This window comes from Berghia stephanieae, chromosome 2 (genome assembly GCF_034508935.2).
Source record: "Berghia stephanieae isolate SIO BIC M18660-M18661 chromosome 2, UCSD_Bste_1.3, whole genome shotgun sequence".
Classification (NCBI taxonomy): Eukaryota; Metazoa; Mollusca; class Gastropoda; order Nudibranchia; family Aeolidiidae; genus Berghia; species Berghia stephanieae.
The window spans coordinates 55,058,007-55,080,890 of record NC_088361.1 but is presented as its reverse complement, the minus strand read 5'-3'; the positions used below and the strand labels follow the sequence as shown (position 1 = coordinate 55,080,890).

The 22,884-nt window shown below is 34.8% G+C and overlaps 1 protein-coding gene across 16 annotated transcripts in view; it reads right to left on the bottom strand.

Annotated features, from left to right (window-relative positions):
• Positions 1 to 22,884, bottom strand: part of LOC144965175 (zwei Ig domain protein zig-8-like) — a 254,589-nt gene that overhangs the window by 49,748 nt on the left and 181,957 nt on the right. For all 16 annotated transcript variants that reach the window (XM_078900225.1, XM_078900230.1, XM_078900236.1 and 13 more), the window contains one exon: positions 3,399 to 3,524. In XM_078900225.1, the coding sequence (XP_078756351.1) occupies positions 3,399 to 3,524 (126 nt within the window). The remainder of the gene's footprint in view (positions 1 to 3,398; positions 3,525 to 22,884) is intronic.

Below are 22,884 nucleotides of genomic sequence, written 5' to 3'. Positions count from 1 at the left end.
TTGAGGACTGACTTGAATTAGAGGCTTTCGCTTAAGATGTCATCCGAATTCGTAGTTTCGGCCATTCCTCTTATTCTTCTGGTGAAGATCCTCAAATTGTAACTAACGTGTGCCTTTTTATTTGATGTTTGATGGCTGTGCCAGTGATATAAGCCTGATTTCGTCATCGACTTGTTTCAAAACGTTATCGAGAGTGATAGGTAATATTGTGTGTTTTGGTCAGAGAAATGGTGTGGCATTGCTTTATTGGTGGGAATTTCTGATTTTTCGGCCTAAAATGTTGCTGAGCAATTTTCACTTTAGTTCAAGAATTTGAATTGACAAGGAGGTTGGCAGAAAAGTACGGAAAAATTGTAATACTGACCTTTTAACATTAAATTCAATTTTTGGTACATATTTAACCCCCGACATACTATCGATTTTAGCAAGAGGTCACATGATATCTTCTATATTTAGACTGTTATTATTATTATTATTATTATTATTATTATTATTATTATTATTATTATTATTATTATTATTATTATTATTATTATTATTGTTGTTGTTATTATTATTATTTTATCATCATTATCATCATCATCATCATCATCATCATCATCATCATCATCATCATCATCATCATCATCACCATCATCATTATCATTATTAATATCGAAAATATTATGATTATTATCATTATTATTATTATCATTATCATTATTATTAGTATTACTTGTATTACTATTATCATTATCATTTTTATTATTATCATTATCATTATTATTAATATTGTTATTATTATTATTACTATTATTTTTATATTATTATTATTATCATTATTATTATTATTATTATTATTATTATTATTATTATTATTATTATTATTATTATTGTTATTATTATTATTATTATTATTATCATTATTATTATTATTATTATTATTATTTTATTTGTTCCTCTAAAAGTTCTGTTTATTCTTTAGAGAAACACATAGATCCAAATATGCGTTTCATACATTGCAAATCGCCCATAATGTACTCTGTTATGCACTTTTCTACTCACTTCATATCTTGTTACCAACATAAGTGCCTGCTCCACTCACTTTTCTGAATTAAAAATTCACCCCATATACCGGAGCATACTCAATGTCTCAATCGTTTCTATGTTATATGTTTGTGTTGAGAATATTGGCTATTAAGCTTAACTGCTGGTCAAATAACTTCGCGATGGTTGTGTGCGAGCGAACCGGCGGTCTCCAGAAGTGGGTGAGAGAGAGCTCTAGAAATATGACTTGGGTTTGATACGAATATTTTCGTATTCGTGGATAGCTCACACGGTAGAGCCACGCTCTCACCTGCCAGGCGGAGTTGTCGTACCAATAAGGTCGCAGGTTCAAACCCCACCACCGCCGCGAAAAATTTTTATTCTCTTTTGTCTTCTGGCACTTTTCTACTCACTTCATATCTTTCTGTTATGTACAAGTGTTTTCACCTAAGACCTTATTCACATCTAAGTCTAGTTAAATAATGCATGTTAAGTGCCCTACCCAAGAACAAAGCTCTTGGGCTAGAGTTTATGCGTTCATTATCATTTATTCTGTCACACGGAACATTGCTTGGCTTTTTTTTTGACAAGACAAGATTGTTGATTTTATCAGCTGTAGAACTGCTTTCTCATTTTTAGGTCCTAATTAGTTTCTCTCTGGATGATGAATCAGATATCAATGTGTGTACTACTTCATCAGTCGGTCAATAATTGGTATGTTTGTGTACTACGCCATGACTCAGATATCAATCTTTTATTTGACTAATATCTTGATCAATAAAAAGAGAAATTGAAATACATTTTTGGGGCAGTAGATTCTTAAAGGGTAAAACTTTCAAGAAAATAAGAATCATGCTATCCAATCTGATGAAAAAATATATTATCATTGTTGTCATTTGTAATGCTACAATGTGTTTCAACATACTAGCAATTACGACATCACGATGATCTTTCGTTTTCAGTACACGGTGATTTGATTTAATTGACTTATCATACCATCATCAGTAATTCTGTCGTTCTCTACGGCAATCATCTGTGAAGATAAGCCAAGATTATTCTACTGTCATGCAAACAGATATCTCTCTCTCTCTCTCTCTCTCTCTCTCTCTCTCTCTCTCTCTCTCTCTCTCTCTCTCTCTCTCACTCTCCCTCCCTCCCTCTCTCTCCTCTCCTCTCTCTCTCTCTCTCTCTCTCTATATATATATATATATATATATATATATATATATATATATATATATATATCTTTTTTTTAAATTGTATTATATATATATATTTATATTTATATATATATATATATTATATATATAGTTGAGCCTTAACTGGTGTTGTGGTGGGAAAAAATTAAACGACAGAATCAGAATTGAAACACCTAATGAATTAAACTTACGAAAGTTTTCTATTTTCTTCTTCTTTTTTTTTAATTTTCAATTTATGAAACCAGACTGACCCCCGTCAATCAAAGCATATCAAAATAACCAATTTTGTTGGTCCGGCTTCAAATTCAATTGTCAGCGTCTAGATCGCGCTGACTTTATATCGTATTGACGAACAGGGTCAGTAGGTGCATGCTGAAGTAATAAATATATTTTTATTTAAAAAAACACACCAAAAAATGTTGAGCTTTTAAAGAACGCAATATCCACTTAACGTGACCAGAGAGTTTTACAAGGGGTCTCAAGCCAACAGCAACACTTAACATGTCGGACGAGACATGAAGACTGTTAGGCGTTATTACAAATTTTTTTTTTCCGACAGAGACAACGCTGTTAACGGCTAGGTACTCATTTTAAACTTGAGAGAGAGAATGTGAGTAAAGAGCCATCTTAAAGGCTTCAACTATGCGCCGCTCGTTGCGGGACGAACCGTACACCCTCCGACTCGAAGGCGAGTGACATATCACTAGACCACATGGCCGCATCTAAGAGGATACAATAATAATATATATGACAAAGACACTAAATTGAAATCTTATATAAGGCATTTGCCACTAGAATATGCAAAATGTCGCTTTACAAGCACAATATCAAACTTTACCAAATATAGTACAAGACATGAAGGATATGAGGCGCTATAACAATTTATAGCTTTTTCAACAAAGACAACGCAATTCCTTCTCTCTCTCTCTCTCTCTCTCTCTCTCTCTCTCTCTCTCTCTCTCTCTCTCTCTCTCTCTCTCTTTCTCTCTCTCTCTCACACACACACACACCAGGACTCCCTGATGATTCCAAAATTTGGATGAAACAACCTTGTTGGGGAAAGCAACAAAAACGAGGGGATAATTTATATATATATATATATATATATATATATATATATATATATATATATATATATATATATCGTTACTTCTCTTTATTTGTTGATCATACCTGTTTTATAATCAGTGGCCATTCCGGATGTAAGGGCTGGTTGTCAACCATGATTCTGGAGTCGTCCACATATGTCCTGCGACCAATGGTCAAAGGATTTAGATCCGATTTGCGACGCCAGATAACCTGAAAAGCGAAGTATAAAATTGGATAATAATGTTCCATAATAACTTCCAAAAATAATCAAGAAGAGGAAGACGAAGTAGAAGAATAAGGAGAAGAAGAAGAAGAAGAAGAAGAAGAAGAAGAGGAGGAGGAGGAGGAGGAGGAGGAGGAGGAGGAGGAGGAGGAGGAGGAGGAGGAGGAGGAGGAGGAGGAAAGAAAAAGTCAAAGAAAAAATCGGACAATGCATTTGAAAAGAGTTTTTATAAAGCGCAATATCCACTAAACATGGTCAAAGTGCTTTACAAGGGGTCCCTGGCCAACAGTAACACTCAACAATAGGACGGGACATGAGGCCTGTAAGGCGGTATTACAATGTTTCGGACAGAAACAACGCTGTTAATGGCCAGTTACTCATTTTACACCTTAGTAAGGTGAGAGAATGTGAATAAGGACCTTTTTCTAAGGACTCAACTATGCGCCGAGCGAGGCTCGAACTCAGGACTTTCCGATCCGAAAGCAAATGTCATACCACAAGACCGCATAGCCGCTTATATAATTCTCTATATTTTCCCCAATCATCTCACTCTTTTTTATCAAAATCCAGTTAACAAATTGACACTATTATTGAGGTTCTTCATAACCGAGTATTATTGACCACTCTTCCTTAAACTAACTAACTGAACTCCTTATGACTTGACCACTCAGTTTTGTTATCTAGAGATTGTTAAGAGGGTTGTGAAAGAAACGCATTCTACATTACTCACTAAGACCAAGCAACTAACTATTATTCTCATTGACCATCCCCTTCCCCTGCTCCCCAATTAGATTGTTTACTTTGACCGTGTAATCATTTTACGCACCTCAATACACCCAGCCTTCATCTTGGCATCCAAGTTATTGAAATACAGTCTCTAACTGTCTCGAACTCACCACTACAGAAACACTAACGATGATATTAGTTCGACTCTTTTCTCATGGCTAGTCAAGTCATAGGCAAAATAAATCAGCTCAAATTACCGACCCAGCAGTGAGCAGATCTATTTACTTAGTAGCGGTTATTTATTATATCAGAAAACCCGAGCAGCATGCAAATACGTAATATCTTTATGCCTTTGTGATACTGTGATAATGTTGGAAAACGAAAGGCGCCTTCACGTTGTTTTTGTATTTCTTGCGTGGGCGTTAAATCACAAATACAAATCAAAAGAATTATCCGGTTTGATCTCATTTACCAAATTCACATCAAGGAAAGCAATTGTTGGTTTTTATTTTTTCCTAGAAGGTGGGGTAGAGTATTGTTAATTGGGGGGGGGGGGGGGGGAGGGGACGGGGGGAGGGGAGGGGGTTAGGGGTATTGTTAGGGGGGGGGGGGAGGGTTCACTCATTTATAAGCAAATTATTAAAGGTTGAGTAAAGAGTTTAAACAACTTAATGCGATTCTCTAAAGTCAGCTGCCAACTACATATTATTATTTGCTGTTCTTGGTCAAATTTTCTTGCTAAACACCGTAAAAGAAAAAGAATGTTTAGGAAGTCGAATGAAAATTACAACAATCAGAATGAATTGTTCATCATATACTTTCCGGTCCAACTTACTTATACTTTTTTAAAAATCATAATAGGCTCCTATTGATCAAAATGAGCAAGGAAATTTTCAAGCCGCGAGGATGCTTTAAATGTAATTAAATTTGAAAAGAAAAGAAAAGTTCCAAAAAGGTTTACGCCATCCATCATGATACAAGAGCATATTATGGAAACAAGTTCTCAATGTAAATATCGTAGCTACGCTTACCTTGTCTTTCATCGTATTCTATATTAAACATAAACTTTAGATAATTCTCCAACATTCTCAGGCAATGTCAACTTGAACAATGCCTTCAAGCCCATACTGTTTTCACGGCATTGATGCAAATATGTATTGGGGTTCAAGTTCGAGAGAGAAAAAAACAAAGCAAAGAAAAACAAACCCTAAATATTTAAAGACATTGTTACGATTGTGGTGTATCAGGAAGCATTTTGATCCGAGAGCAAATTAGAGCAAAAAGGAAAGGTCTACTTCTAATTTTATATAGGCTCTAATTGTCACAAGTCATCATTGATGCTGATTTCTAATAAATTAATCATTTATTGTTTAGCGTAGTCTTGTTGCTGCTGATTTTGGAATGGAAGATTTAAAACGCATCATGAGATAAGCACTGTGCTTACTATTGCTAATTTCTCAGTCAGAAATGATTCATTTTCTGTGTCAAGAATCAGAGATCACTTAGTGGAAAACGTCATCAATTGGTAAATAATTGTTTAGTTATTACGTCACCAATCGGTCAGCTATCTTTTATCAAATCTGTATTTTGATAGAGATAAAAAAGGAAGTGTTACTGATAATGAAATTCCATTGGTCATTCTAAATTATAAACTTCAATTTGTTTAGACTACAAATGATAGCTGTTTTACTCTTTACCCTTAAAATGGTAAGATTGGTGTCCAAACAAATTAGAGCGACATTTTAAAATGCACGACCTCGGGGAAACTCAAATTTTAATTGTTACGCCATCTTGCAATTAGAAAGGCGAAACGTGTTAATATATTTATTTTTGGTTAAGCTTCAACATCCCCATGCATGGACTCCAGTTTGGTGGACAACGCCAATAATTCAAAAGCTGGTTGAAACCGTTATCATCATAATATCTCAGACACAATGTTATTAAATAGGTAAAAAAAAAGGTATGATTCCAAAACGCGTAATGGAATAGAATATTCAACATCTAGAGAGTTAAATTATCAGTCCATATACCGCTTGTTTATATAATATGAAAATGTGGAAACAACGTTAACAGCTCAGACAATGAAATTTGTATAATGTAGACAGCAAATATGGCTTGATGTCGAGTCAGTTTGAAGATTTCTCCACAAGACAATTATTGGGAATAGCGGATAGCCAGACAAGCTGTTTATACATTGGGATCTCATTCGGGGATATTGATTTTGATATGACATTATATTATAAAATTCTATTTCAAACAAATATGAACCTGAAAAGGTTTGTTGTTTCAAAATATAATAGTGTTATCTATAAGAAATGGAGAGCCAAAACTTATTTAGAATATAAATAATGTCCTTAAATAAGGTTCTCATCATCTAAAAAATCACTTAAGATGAGCCAAATACATGAACGATAAGTACATATTATATATCTAAATAATGAGTCTATCCTATTGACTCATGTCTAGTTGCTGAATTGTTAGTAATTATTGTCTGCATAATGAGATATAATAGGATATGCGAATATTGGTACTAACGTATCCAATATTCGCGTATCCTATTATATCCCATTGGGCAGACAATAATTACTATTAGCCTTCTGTAAATCAACCATGATCGTAGACGATCTCCGCAAACGTCCACCATAGTCTTGATGGTTAAACACCGAGGTAGGAGGGCTAATCGAGGTCGGAGGTTAACGTAAGAAATTCACTTCCTTTATGAGTCTTGGCGCAATTACCAAAGGGGAATAAATCTGCATTCTTGGATCAAGAATTATCTTTCTTTTGAATCCGTTCATCGACCGTAGCTGCTGGACCTAGCATTGCTCTGAATCCATGCCAAGTATCAAATGGAGATTGTGGTTTGCTATATAATGGGGAGGACATTGCTTTTAGCATGCCAATGAACATCTGTTCTGTAGACAGTGGATAATACACCTCGATTACGGGATTAATAAATAAGCCCAGAAAAACCCGAGCTTTTGTATCGGCAATGTCCACTAAATGGGCTCATAAAAAAATGATACCCTTCCGCCACGAGATCATGTGATACCGTCGCCTAGGCATTCCACGAAGGAATATAGATAATTCATCAAACAAGATGTCTGATGTCAACAGGAATCACACATGTTGTTCAAGTGAGCAAATTGGAGGTTAATAATCTTGCTCAATTAAACAAAAAATGAAAGTGCCTGAAGCGGGGCTCGAACCAGGGACCTTCCGGGTCACAATGTAATGCCTTAACCACTCGGCTACTCCACCCCCTAAATGGGCTCATAGAGATTTATAATATGGAGTCACATGCCAACAGAACCGTTTAACATCTAGAATGAGAAGTGACAAATGTAAGGCGCTATCAAAATTTAACTTTTGCTGGCCAGGTACTCCAATTTAAAACTGAGTGTGGTGAAAGAATGTGAGTTGAGAGCCTTTTTCCAAAGAAAATAACAAGCTTTGCATAGTTGAGACTTGAACCAGACACTAACGGGTGAGAAAGCGAGTGCTTTACCACTTGATCACGAAGCATCACTGTGAAATATTGGTCATTTGGATATAGGGATCCTTTCTATAAATGTGTTATTACCTTTAGTTTGTTTGAGCTTTTTTTCTTAACTGTAGACTAAAGTGACATGAGATGATGATGATGATGATGATGATGATGATGATGATGATGATGATGATGATGATGATGAGAAATATAAGTTCAAACACAGAGAGAGAGAGAGAAATAGAGAGAGAGAGAGAGAGAGAGAGAGAGATAGAAAGAAAGAATGAGAGAGAGAGAGAGAGAGAGAGAGAGAGAGTAGGGAGACAGAGAGGAATGGCTAAAGAAAGGGGGAGAGAGACAAATAAAAATTGTTAAAATGTTATGAATTAATAACTTTATTAAAATGAAGCGAAGATTGTTATCTTCATATGGGATAAATTGTTTATCATGTTTCATTATGACATCATTGACGATGAATGAGTAACAACGAGATCATTCATCAATGAATGATGAGTCATGAGAGCTGAATGAAGGTGTCGCGATGCAATGCCCTGATAATAGTGAAACGGCGTAAAATTAAAACAAAAACAAAACATACACACATTAATTTTGATTTTAACCTGATCCACATTCTCACCTCTTCAACCCCCCTTCTCCCTCCTACATTTCCTAGCTCCTTTCATCCCTTGATTCCTCTTTTTAAAAAGGAATATAATGACACGCATTCAGACCTGAAGGTCCAAGGTTCGCGTCTAGCTCTAAGAGGTGTATAATTTAGTCCTTGGAACATGCTTTTTACTCACACTCTCTCACCATATTCAGGTGTAAAATGAGTACCTGGCCGTTAGCAGCGTTGAATCTTTCGTAAAAAAAATTTGTAATATCGTCCTGTCTCATCCTACATGTTAAGTGTTGCTGTTGATTAGAGGGCCCTTGTAAAGAGCTTTGAGTGAGCACATTTAGTGGATGGTGCGCTATGTAAAGGTCAATATTTTTTTATCATTTACCACCTCTACTTCATCGTCCAACTCCTCCTCTTCATTCTCCTTTTTCTCCCACTACCCCTACTATCCTCCTAATTGTTCTCCTCGTCAAGTCTGAGGAATACTGTACGTCCAACGTAACATTTAAGATAAATGGAGATAAAAAATATAAAGTGAGTAGATGTGACTCATATATAAGGGAACAACACAAAACAAACAACGTTTCGGCCCTTCGTCAGGAGACAGTAAACAAAAACACAAACAAATAAGATTTAAGATAAAATTGAGGTTTAAATTGAGCTTTAATATAGTGCAATATCCACTAAACGTGCTCAAAGCGCTTTACAGGTGGTCTCTGGCCAACAGCAACACTTAACATGTAAGACGGCACATGACGCCTGGTAGGCAATATTACAAAAAAAAAAAATTTCGGAGAGAGACAACACTGTTAACGGCCAGGTACTCATTTTACACCTGAGTATGGTGAAAGAATGTGAGTAAAGAGACTTTTCCAAGGACTCAACTATGCACCGAGCGAGTTTCGAACCCAGGGCCTTCCAATCAAAAACGAGTGTCATACCAATAGACCACATAGCCGTACATTTAAAAGTTTTAGAGACCGCTTTCAAGGAATTCCATGAAGGAATAAAGAAAATTAATCAAACAAATTTCTGATATCAACAGGAAACCCCCATTTTGTCCAACGTATGCCCAAAAAAGCTAACAAAGAAGGTCTACTGAGGTCCCAGGTTTGAGAATTTTTGCTAAGATGAGGCTCATTTAAATAGATCGATATTTGACGGACAAGTTTCCTGACAAAATATTTTAATGCGATTTGGGGGTGGGGGTGGGGGGGGGGGGGCGTTGGTTGTTTATTTAGGGATAGGGGGGGGGGGGGGGAATGGTAGTTTTGATTTGTTTTTGTTATTTGTTTTTTGATTTATTTCTCATATCTAGAATCAAAACTCACACATTTCAATGGAGCAAGAAAATTTAAAATTTAAATTTAAAAAATCAGTTTTAAGAGAGAAAAGGAGAGGTAAGAGAGGGAGAGAGGAGGAGGAACGGTGAGAAAAAGAGGTGGAAATAAATAAATAGAGAGAGAGAGAGAGAGATAGATAGATAGAGAGAGAGAGAGAGAGAGAGAGAGAGAGAGAGAGAGAGAGAGAGAGACTACTTTTGTGTCTGTGTATGTGTATGGCATTGACTTTCAGAACACAATATCCAGTTACATTACTTCTCAGATTATTAATTTGTTTAAAAGTGGGGAGGGGTGATTGAGTGACAATTATTGCCATCATAAATATTTTTGTCATTCAGGTCCAGAACAACAAGAAAAAGTAAAATTAGAATTAAAATGATAAGAAATAAGAACTTTGAGACTTTTGCCATTTGAGAAATTGTATTTATTTTCTACCACAACGATCGAAATTTAACCCCAAGTTTGATATTTAAGGGGATAAATTCAGTTCCCAGCAACTACTGTTCATTCCTACCTAATACAGCTCTGAGTCTAAGGGTCACAAAATAGAATTCAGAATGGAATCCTAACGGAGAGAAAAAAAAGTAAATCTTTGTTATTTCTATCTGAAACAGATTTTTTGAAACCAGCGCACGATCGGATCAAGTGCTTTTTGATAGACTGTACTGAAGATATGAGATATTTGTTTCATTTATTCAATATGGCCCCACCCATCACGGGCTAGTCATTCAAATTGTCCATTACTTCTCCCCGTGTCCAGTGTTCAGTGCGTCTGGTCACTGAATAGCAATGCTCAATCGATTTAATGTACGTGTTTTGTTTAAGACATTAGCAGTAGGCACAGGGATATTGTGTTTATTTGTTGGAGATCACCAAGAGAATATCAATCTATGAGGTGGTCATTACAGTAAGTGCCTCTCTTTTGACCATCGTCATTATTGCGATTACTATCGTTTTTATCATCATCATCATCATCATCATCATCATCATCATCATCATCATCATCGTCATAATCATCATCATCATCATCATCATCATCACCATCATCATCATTGTCAGCAGCGATCGTGCAATACGAATCTCAATTGATAGGGTTACATTATGAACTAACACCTGAACACTAACTTAAACGAAATCAAAATACAAGACACTTGCCTCATAACCCCATGTCCAGCTGTTTATTAACTTTCATCTATCATCACTAACTGACTATTACAATATTTTCCATATTAAAGCGCTAAAAATATGTCGTTGCTTACTAGATACGCTTTTCTTATTGTGTAAAAGAATTCCCATATCGAGAATCAAATTTTAAACCTGTTTTACAAAGCGGAATGGTCGCGTTTTCTGACTTGTTGGTTTATTTGATTGAGTTCATCACAGCAAAAGGTCGAATATAACTCCCTCCTTGGTTGTTCCTTTGACAGGAACATTTGTCCCAAGGCAGAATATTGATATTTTGGTACAAGCACAAAAGACTCTTTGAATTGTAGACGGCCATAAAGAGTTCGGGAGACGGAGAGAGAGAGAGAGAGAGAGAGAGAGAGAGGGAGAGAGAGAGAGAGAGATAGAGAGAGAGAGAGAGAGATAGAGAGAGAGAGAGAGAGAGAGAGAAAGACAGAGATTGGGGATGGGGGTGTAAAGAGAGATAATTCTGAGTAACTATAAACTATTAATTATGGAGCTCCTGTTCCCTTTATATTGTTATTGGTTGGTTTCATACAATATAAGATATAATTTCTACAATTTAACCTTCTCCTTATCAACTATAACAAAATCGCTACACTCGTCACGATACAAACAACATTTTTCTCATTCCTTTCATTTGTACATCACAAAATTTAAATAATGTTTCTCGTTTCGTTATAATAACTCAGTATTGTGTGGTGCAGCTTATTTTTCTGAACAAAATTTTGTGAATTATGCCTACTTATGTGAGTTAAAGTTTAAAAAGGAGAGAATTAAAACACACAAACTTAGGGGAGCGTGTTGCATAGTGCCCTGCTACTGCAGCAATATGTCAAGACTCAATGACATTATACAGTCCCTTTCCATTTCCTCGGATTTCACTATAACAAGGGACCTATATTATGCTGCTTGGTAAATAAATCGAAGAAAACCAGGACCCAGTTCTGTCCTTCAGCGAATGCGCTAACCAAAATGGGACAAAATTATGAATGACTCAAAACTGTGACATTTCTTGTAGGAGCAAGATGGAATTTTTTGTAATCTCATGGCGCACATTATTATATTTCTCTGATATTACTACTCACCCACCGACTGACAGTAACAATTGACAGTCTTGGATGAGGGAATAATATCTGATTTAAAATTTCGGTCTCCTATTTCAGTCTTATATTTAAGTACTTATGGCCATTCGATTTTTTAAATCACCCAGTTGATACCTTGTTACCCTTAGGTTGCTTCTCTGTTCTAATGCGTCAATGTCTTTAAAGGTTCGCGGTTCTTTTGTTAACCAAGGTAACTCAAAAAGATATGCTTTGAAATTAGAACTTGATACCTTGGATGGACAACACGGGTGAGTATTGTTGACATCAGACATAACATTGTTTGATGGATTATCTATATCACTCTATGGAATGCCGAGGCGACGGCATCTAATTGTGGCTATCTAGATCTTTTTTTTATAACTTGAGCTTTTTTATAAGGCTAAACGTGCTCAAAGCTCTTTACAAGGGGTCCGTGGCCAACAGCAACATTTAACATGTAGGGCGGGTCATGACGTATGTTAGGCGATATTACAATTTTTTTCAAACAGAGACAACGCTGTTAACGGCAGGTACTCATTTTACACCTGAGTACGGTGAGAGAATGTGAGTAAAGACCCTTCTCCAAGGACTCAACTATGCGCCGAGCGAGGCGAAAGCGAGTGTTATACCACAAGACCACATAGCCGCACAAGATTTCTTGTTAACTATTTTTGTAGCTTTCAATAGGCGCAAAGAAAAATAAAATAAGCAATCATATTAGAGGTTAGATGTGCTTTTATGACGCATATAAAGCACGTGGAATAAAATAAAGGGAAAACAATTGTTGGGTAAAACTGTTCAATATTTTTAAAACTCTTCTTTATTTAATCAATTTCCTTACAAATAATATTGGGGGCTTGGGAACATTCAATTTAATTTTCTGCCATCAGATAAAATACTCTATAAAAGTTGAATCGGTAGGAAGACCCATTTGTCTTGTCACGTTGCCTTCATGTGTTAACATACCCGTATCGATGGAACTATTAGATATTGAGTGTCTTCTTATGATTTATATTTTGAGTATGATTATTTATAGAATGACATTTTGGAACTTAAAATGAACAATTTTAGGAGCTATTTGCGGTTGATAGTGATTAATTACCTCCATAATTATGATAATAAGTCTTTAGAATTCTTAGCATTATACATATATTCCATTAAGAAATGTTTATGGTTGATTAAATATTTATTATTGCAACAAAGAAATCGCATTTTGGGGCATCAGTCGTGTACATAATTGATAGATATATTTCTTTCATCATAGGCAGGACAATGCATCCGTGTCCAGAGTAGCTGGTGGTTTCCGTTTAATTTATCTGATTAATCATATTAGTTCAATAGACTCAACAAGATCATTGCTATTTAAAAATCTGATACAATGTCGACCCAGTGCAGGGCCTCTATTTCTGCCGCAACGAAATAGAAAACCAGAAAATATTTTTTAAAAGATTCCCTTTAATAAGAAATGAGAGAATTTAAAGTATGTGATGCTATGATAAATTAATTAGATACTGCTTTTTTGCGTTGAAATTCCCAACTTGATCGTAACGCCTGCTTTTCTAAGGTTGAGCCGCAAATAGTAGACTAGCTAGTTCTGAAATCGGAAGGGAAGAACGCAAGAATAATTTTGACATCCATATTGTTTTAATATATTTCTTTATTATTTTAGTTATTATATTTTATCTTTTTGTTTTAACACACTACAGCTTGTTTCTTTTTTCTTTCTTTCTTTTTTTTTTGTTTTCTTTTGTTTTGATTAGGGTGGTTGGGTGGCCCCCTTAAGTCAACGATGTAAAAGTGCGGACTTAATCCGACAGATTTATTAACCTTGTCTCCTTTATCAGACTTCAATAAGTTGAAACACTTGACCCAGACATCGTATCTCCAAGTTTAATAATAAGCTGTCTGTAAATCTCAGGAGAAAATTAGCTCACCAATTTCCAAAATAATTGATGGATTTTCAAAAGAACCCATTCAATATAATATCATGTGAGTGCGTGTGTGTGTATGTATATATGTGTGTGTGTGTGTGAGTGTTCGTACACACGCTAAAGCAATGACGCAAACTCATAATTAACTTTCTAAAATAATGAATTTGCCTTGTTATTATCGTTGAATTTTTTTTCAATTTCAGGTTTACTCAACTAAAATTTGTGTAGTCTACATACCAATTGAAAACAACCCTATTGGGGTTACTAAGTGTGTGCAATGCAATTAGATAATGTGTTGGATTTGCTTGTTTTTCGCTGTTTTTCTCACTGATATCAATTTTAAATTACTTGGAGTAGAAGGAATTTACCGTTATGGTTTATGGGAAGTGTGTTGGGTGATATTAAATGAACATTTATATTAGATTGAACTTGTTGTTTTTAACTAAATTAAAACCACGTATAAAACCTAGTTTTTAAACATCGATGTTTAGACAAGTAGCAAAAAAAAAAAAAGAAAATAAAAAATGAATATACCAGCCGACGCGTACTTATTTTCAGATCTGATAACCCAAGTTGTAAAGGCTCATTGTTGAAATGGAAATACTCTCGGGACAATGCAAAATATTGTCCATTACAACAACGTTAAATCAAGCCCATCACATTCGTTATCAGATCTGCAAATATGTACACATCGATTCCAACTATTTGTAAAATTGTTTTCAACAAACCAACATAAAAACTGTACTGCTGAGAGTACTGTAAATATCATCCAAATGTTTTTACAGAATAGCAAAGATACATTATAGAAATTAAAAATTAGTCTTTGACATCCAGGTTCTAATGAACAGTAATCAGAATATGACATCAGGGTATGATAATAGTAATCAGGTTATGATATCCAGTTATGAAAAAAATAATCGAAGTATGACTCGCGGTATGAAAAAAAGTAATCGAATGTGACATGAGGTTATGAAAAAAGTAATCGGATATGACTTGGGGATATGAAAAAAGTAATCCGGGTAAATATTGGGTATGAAAAGAAGTAATATTGCATCAACTTCATAGTTATCCTAGTTTCGATGTCGTTTAAGGAAAACATTAGACCCTTTATTATGGATCTGACGCGACGGTAGTCTATCGCAAAGTGCTTTGCGCTAGATCTCAAAGGACATGTATCTATCATTGATAGATTCAGATGAGCAGAGGGGTCAGAATACCTTTTTTTTTAAAAAAAATTAAAGACAGGCCTTGCTGGGAGTCCTAACCTGTCTTTTTGCGGTAGATGACCTACTTTGACGTTACTCCGATGCCCCCGGCCCTAAACCAATAAGTGTGATGGAATTTCGTCACAGCCAATGTCTGCCATTGTCTGCTAGATAATCTGGTTTTTTTTATCAATGTAATTGAGTTCAATATAACAAGTCTTTTTTGAGATATTAAATACAAACGTAAGTTATTGGACTATAATCCAAACTACAACTTACTATAATATGAAGAACATGTGTTTGAAACGCGGTTTAATATATCACGAAAATCGACAGAGAAAGCTGTTGTAATTTTTCTATAAGAGTTACGAGCCTTTCACAATTCTTTTGGTTTTATTTTAGACACAAGAAAACTTGTAAATAAAAGGGGCGAAAGGAGAGAATGAAGGAGCGTCATAAACGCTAGGCTTACGAGAAGAGATTTCAATTCTGGACATAAAAACAATTAAGCTATTGACTTCACAAAGTAAAATATAAAAATAATAAGATTCTCTTCGTACATCCCATAATCCCTATGAGGTCTATTCCAAGGTATGACTAGGTTAACAAGTGTATCGCCGCAATAATATGAGCTAATGCGAGGTGACTTGCTGAAGGCCACGTAGCAAGGCAGGAGGCCAAACTTTCTGGGTACGTACCATGAACTATCCATCTTTGTCACATTGACACCCAATGTTTTTTTTCAATACATTAGTGTTGTTTGTCTTTGTTGGTTTTTTTTTTCAATTATTTTTTTTTTATTATTTTAAAATGGCACTTTAGTGTTATGTTGACATGCGTGTAAGGGAGCATCCGTATTAAAACTAAGTTATCTGTTTGTTTCGGAGATACCAGTTCACGACACACTGAAGTTATCAGTCATCGGTGTTCGATATAATCGTGTGTCTGATGTCAAACCAGACAAGGGAATTAGTATTACATAAAATCCGTCCTTCTTGATTTGGAGACAGACGGATTTAATCAGACGGCCAAAATATTCCACAAAATCTTAAGACTTCTCAGATTTGTCTTTTACTTTTCTTTTTTTTTTTTTTTTTTTTGCTATCTTGCTTCCTTTACGTTTTTGGTCTTCTTTTTTTGCCAGTATTAAAACAGCGAACAGATAAGTTTGATAAGGCACAGTAATCTTTTTTTCATAAATTCTTAGGAGTGTGACTTTACTATTTTTGAAAATGAAAAGTACATTCTCGATCAACACCAAACATTATAAAATCAATTGGCTTCAAAAAAGCGCAATTTCGGTGTAACTTGTTACATTGTGTTATTGGAGTTGCTATTTTTTGCACTGAAATTTTGTTTTGCTTACTGAAATCTCAAGAATGCATTTAATTTAGCAGTGTGTCGTGTAGAGAGGAAAATACTAGATATATTATAGATAAAACAACGTTGACGTCATTCAGGTCTTTAATCCTCTCATTACCACCCGTAGGAAAATCGTCACATTCGTTACGATGCAACCAACAGTTTTCTCATTCTGATATCCTTTGTGCATCACAACTTATAAAGAAAATACTTTGTTAAAGTGGTAAAAATTAGACATGTATGGAACCTACTTGTTCCTTTTCTATTTCAGTAGAAAAAAATTGTGTTGGGTAGGTGTGAAGTTTCATGAAAAATTCTGAAAATGGCTGGTAATGAAAGAGTTAAAATTGCTTTTCGTCAGTCATTTTTATGAGTCATTCTCAATAAACTCCATTAATCAGACTATAAACTTCAAGGTTACACATTGTTCTGTGTGTTGGTATGTTATATCCGGCTGGCAGATGTTATGAGTTTTTTGGATTCACGCAATGCATTAATACTCAGATTGACTCGTAGTATTGAGAAATTAAAAAGAAAGAAAAACTACTTGATTTAAACCATGCGAAATTGTCATAAAGACTGAGTGGGTTAACCCAGAAGTCAATCTCAATATCGGGCTACACCCTCAAAAATCAAGCTTAAGGGGTTAGGTGTATTGCTCAAGCAGAAAACAAATACAGCAACCGATGCCGAAATCAATGTTTGGTACTCCTGGTGTAACAGTAGTTACATCGGCTCGGAAATGAAGTGAGTAGGAAAGTGTCAGAAGACAACAGATAATAAAAACTTTGCGGCGACGATGGGGGCTCGAACCCGCGACCTTACTGGTACTATCCAGGATAGCTCATACTGTAGAGTCGCTCGGAAACCATCCATGGAATCGACCAATTTGTTCTTGATATTTTTAACAAAATTGATTTAAATATTTTATTTTGGCAACTAATTTCATCCATGAAGTGTAATGATCCCATAAACTAAACATGTTGCTTGTATAATGCTAATCCATTAATGTTTTGATTTGTATGGTGGGAATTTAAAATAAGAGAGAGAGAGAGAGAGAGAGAGAGAGAGAGAGAGAGAGAGAGCGAGAGAGAGAAAGAGAGAGTGAGAGAGAAGGAGTAGTAGTAGTAGTAGTAGTAGTAGTAGTAGTAGTAGTAGTAGTAGTAGTAGTAGTAGTAGTAGTAGTAGTAGTAGTAGTAGTAGTAGTAGTAGTAGTAGTAGTAGTAGTAGTAGTAGTAGTAGTAGTAGTAGTAGTAGTAGTAGTAGTAGTAGTAGTAGTGTAGTAGTAGTAGTAGTAGTAGTAGTAGTAGTAGTATAGTGTAGTAGTATATGTAGATTAGTAGTAATAGTAGTAGTAGTAGTAGTAGTAGTAGTAGTAGTAGTAGGAGGAGGAGGAGGAAGAGGAGGAGGAGGAGGAGGCAGAGCGGGAATGGGGGGGGGGGGAGTAAATTGGAGGGGGTATCTTTTATTTTCAAAAGATTGTACAGATTGAATGAAGGCAGGGAGGTGTAGTTAAGACAGATAAGTACTTTCAAGAAGAAGAGAAATATGAAAGGACATGGGCTTAAACGGGATATATATATATATATATATATATATATATATATATATATATATATATATAAGAGAGAGAGAGAGAGAGAGAGAGAGAGAGAGAGAGAGAGAGAGTATGCACAAGAGAGTGTGAGGGAGAAAGAAAAAGAATTGAGGGGACAGGGGCTTAGATGTAAGATTGAAGAAGAAGAGTGTTAGAGTTACTGCTTCATTGCCTCATAGTTGAAATTGAATGAGAAAAGATGGACAGAATTTCGTTTACACAAGGAGAACGTGACTGGATTTGGAAATAAGGCCAACCGATTCGGTAGATATAGTGAGGGTCTATTAGTGTCTTGGGAGAAAATGAAGACTGCATAGGAAGGATCGATGAGATGATGATAATATTGTTAATTATTAAAGTGCTAGTATAGTCATATAACACAGATTTATATTCGCAAAACAAGGAGGATGGACGTTGGGATGGGAAGGAGAGGGGGGGGGGGGTTGTAAACGATCATAATATAAATATACGTGCGTGCTGTTGCCTTGACTCTCTATCTAATAAATGGTTGGGACGTTTTGCTCACATCGTCCCTCAATCGTATGTTTATATTTTAACCATATATGGATCGCTTTTGGTTTGTATTGTTTGTATTTTTGCTTTGCTTTGTTTCGTGTTGTTGTTTTTTCGTTTGGTTTGTTGTCGTTTTTTGTTTATTTGTTTTTGTTTTCTGTTTGTGTTTTTTTTTTTTTTTTTTTTGCTATAAAGTCATTGGGTTGGGTATTTGAAACTCTGTATACAAATAATTATTAACAGCTTTGAAAAAGAATGACGTACTAATCACAGAAGGCTCTGGCTCAAAATCTTTCTTCAGCCCATACCAAAAATAGTTCAAATATAGATAAATGCAATCATTTTTATGATCAGAATGCTTTGCATTTGTAAACAAAGTATTTGACTCACAAATATGGGTACAGGCACTGGTGTATGATAAATATCTGAAAAATTGTGTATGAAACAGTGACAGACAAAACAAGAAAAATACAACAACAACAAACAAAAAAACAAACAAAACAAAAATCACAAAAAACCAACCTGCTTTGACTGGGGATCAAACCTCTGACCTCCCGATAACCAGTCAGAAAGATGGTAATGTAATGGCAGCACGTCTGACCAGTTATCAGGAGGTCTGAGCTGCGATCTCCAGCATTCTGTGGATGTTTTTTTCTTCTGAAACTGTTTCATACACATTTTTTTTCAGACATTTATAAAATACGAGTATGTTGGTAATATTGTGGGAAACAACTCAAATTAAACTCTTAAATTCGTATACCAAACGGCATTGATACAACATTATCTGCATGCAGTAATCGCGGGAATAATTTCTTTATAAATTAATTCATGTCCTTCATGTATACTTTTGTTGTTGTTATTTCTTTTCTTTTCTATTTTTCTTTTCCGTTTTTCTCTTCAACAAGAGTTACGGATTTACTATTATAACGAATTTAGCATTCCTATCTACAGTGTGGTCTCTGCCAGTAATGAATTCCACGTTTGTTGATTGTTAGGGATTGGAGGGGAGGGGTGTGTATGTACGGGTGTGGGGGAGTGGTTGGGGGGGGGGGGGGGGATTTCTAACAGGAGAACAGGGTGGCAGGTGGAATGCATCGGGCTGTTTTGACGGATTGCCTTATTGACGTATGAAAACGTCTTGGGTTTGTGATGGTAAATTTAGATACAGTACAAAAGTAGATAATGGTCTTAGAATTTTTCATATACAGATTGATAGATAGGAGATAGGAGATAGACAGACGGATAAACAGATTAGATCGATGGATGGATAGATAGATAGATAGATAGATAGATAGATAGATAGATAGATAGATAGATAGATAGATAGATAGATAGATAGATAGATAGATAGATAGATAGATAGATAGATATAAAGATAGATAGATTTATTATAGATAGACAGACAGGCATATATATATATATATATATATATATATATATATATATATATATATATATTTATATATATATAAAGATAATAAGATGAATAGATTAATGGATTGATTGGGTAAACGGATAGAGGGATAGATATATTATAGATAGGTAGGTAGAAAGATAGATAAGTGGATAAATAGACAGATAAATAGATGGCTGCCTGTGATAGAACACCAGTGATTGTATTAATCAAAAGTCACAAGATTTAAACTTTTATAGTTTTTTGACCCAACATTTTTCAATTCGTCGCTAAACTACAGCATTATTTTGTTTTCATAAAAATATACTGTTTGTTTTATTTATAATCATCTTTATTCTGTAAGATTTTACGAAAATATAACAGAAATAGTTCTCTTTGACGTGCATTTATGTGACTGTCGAAACTCCATGAAATCTAATGAATAGATGTCACTTTTGAAGACTAGCATTATCCTCTTGGGGTAAATAAGGGTTACCCAGTTTACATCCGCGTGGATGGGGTGGGAGGAGGCAAGGGAGGAATTGGATTTGAAGGGATTCAAGTCGCTGTATTCTGGAAGAAATGTTATTTCCGCCCTTTTAGGACTGTACTTTTTTTTTGTCTCTTCCTTACTATTTATTTAAATACTTATCGAGACGATGTCAGATTGATGCCGTTGAGGTAAAAAGACAGACCGAGATAGATAGATAGATAGATAGATAGATAGATAGATAGATAGATAGATAGATAGATAGATAGATAGATAGAAACATAGATATAAAGATAGATAGATAGATAGAAATAAAGATAGATAGATAGATAGATAGATAGAAAGATAGATAGATAGATAGATAGAAAGATAGATAGATATATAGATAGATAGATAGATAGATATAGATAGATAGATAGATAGATAGATGGAAAGATAGATAGATAGATGGATAGATAGATAGATAGATAGATAGATAGATAGATAGATAGATAGATAGATAGATAGATAGATAGATAGATAGATAGATAGATAGATAGATAGATAGAGCAAAATGAAAGAGAGGAGAGTAAAAGTCAGAGAGGCGGGGGGCAGTTAGAGCGAAATAATATAATATAGAGAGAGATAATGGGGAGTGTGGGGGGGGGGGGGGGGGGGGGGGGGTAGGATTTTATGAATCTAATTTTGTTCAGTGATTAATTGAGGGCTATACTATCTTAATACGATGGTGTTGCATTTTAATTTATGTTCTAGTGGATTCAAACCTAATTACAACCAGTTTGTTCCGCGCCTTCTCACGCAATTATAACGCAAGATTAAAACACCATTCAACATGAATGCTTTCGAATGTTATTTGTTTTTAACCATTACAGAAGCATTAAAAAAAACTATATAAATTAAAATTTTCATACTTGCAAAACCCCCATGTTTTTGACATTTCTTAAAATCTAATAGACAAATTTGTGAAAGAAATCTAATTCTAAATCAATACAATTATAGCAGAGATGCCCTTTACTTAATACTATGACACTCCAAATTGGTCGTTCTAAGACACGTATGCATAAATTTGATGTTTAGTTTATTGCAATAATTGCTCTCGACATCACCAGATTTAGCTACAAATGATAAAATTACCCGGTCCTATTTGTGTAGTAAATGAGTGGTATATTCACGTCATTGCTTATTCATACAGAAAAAAATAACGAGATATCGATAAATCTGTGTTATAAAATCATTGCCCTATTTGAAGGACAATACTCGGTGACAACTTTTGGGGGATTTTTTAAAATAAAATGTGCAAGACACACTCTGCGTCGATGCATGATTCACTGCGCCTGTTCTTGAACACCTGTGTCATATCCATCGTTTTATCTTAAAGACAAACAAGCCCAATTATTATCAATTCACAAATTAAAACACTGCTTGATAAATAATTGGAGTTTATAAGTCATGGTTTCCTAACAATGTGTGTTACAGCATAACGCAATATAATATATAAGTACTTCAACTTTTTTTCTTATCATTATTTATTTGACAACGAATCTGATTGGCTTTTCTCTCGCTTTTATAACGCAAAGTACGCCTTACAGGTGTCATTAAAAAATAGATTGAGATTCCGCAAATTTGCAAGGTAAGAAACGTTACACTTCCCTCTTGATTTATGTGCCCGTTTACACAGATGTTCTTCTAATTAAAGACAGTTAGCGCCAAAGCGATGTCAACATTTCATCGCACCACTTCTTGCAAACACAGTTTTTATTGGTTTTACGAGGAATACATCAATATCGTGTCGGAGATTTTATATTTTGACGACTGACACAAAAATGCAACACGGTGTGTGATGAGGTTTTGTAATGCCATACCTCGTAAACACTCAAACGATATTTTTTACGAGCTTCTTTATTTTTTAAATCAAATAAACATGTTTTATTCTTATTCCGCATATAAACAAACTCGCATATTATTCTATATCGGTGCCTGTTCTTTCCTTTCGTATTGTGTGATGAGTACTTATTTAATAATCAGGAAAAATAGAATTGTTAGTACCATTAATGTTATGAAAACCCTCTCAATCCAACTGAAAATTATGCCCATTTATTACTACAATATTAGGCTCATAACTGTGTTGGACCACCAGAGTTATACATTCCTGTATATAACCCATTTTAGTGGATGAAAAAAAGTCAAATTCTGTTTATTTTAATGTGTGTTAAAGTGCTATATTGTCTATTCGCTTTTAAGAAAGAACGCATATTCAACAAGTCGATATGCTGATTGTGGTGTTGTCTTCTTTTAATACAAATAAATGTGTGATTGGGTTGTCAACAAATTTGCTGTCTCTTTTCTCAAAACATGAAGCAGCATTTTGTCTAAGATGCTGATTGTTCAAATGCTTGGTCAAATATTGA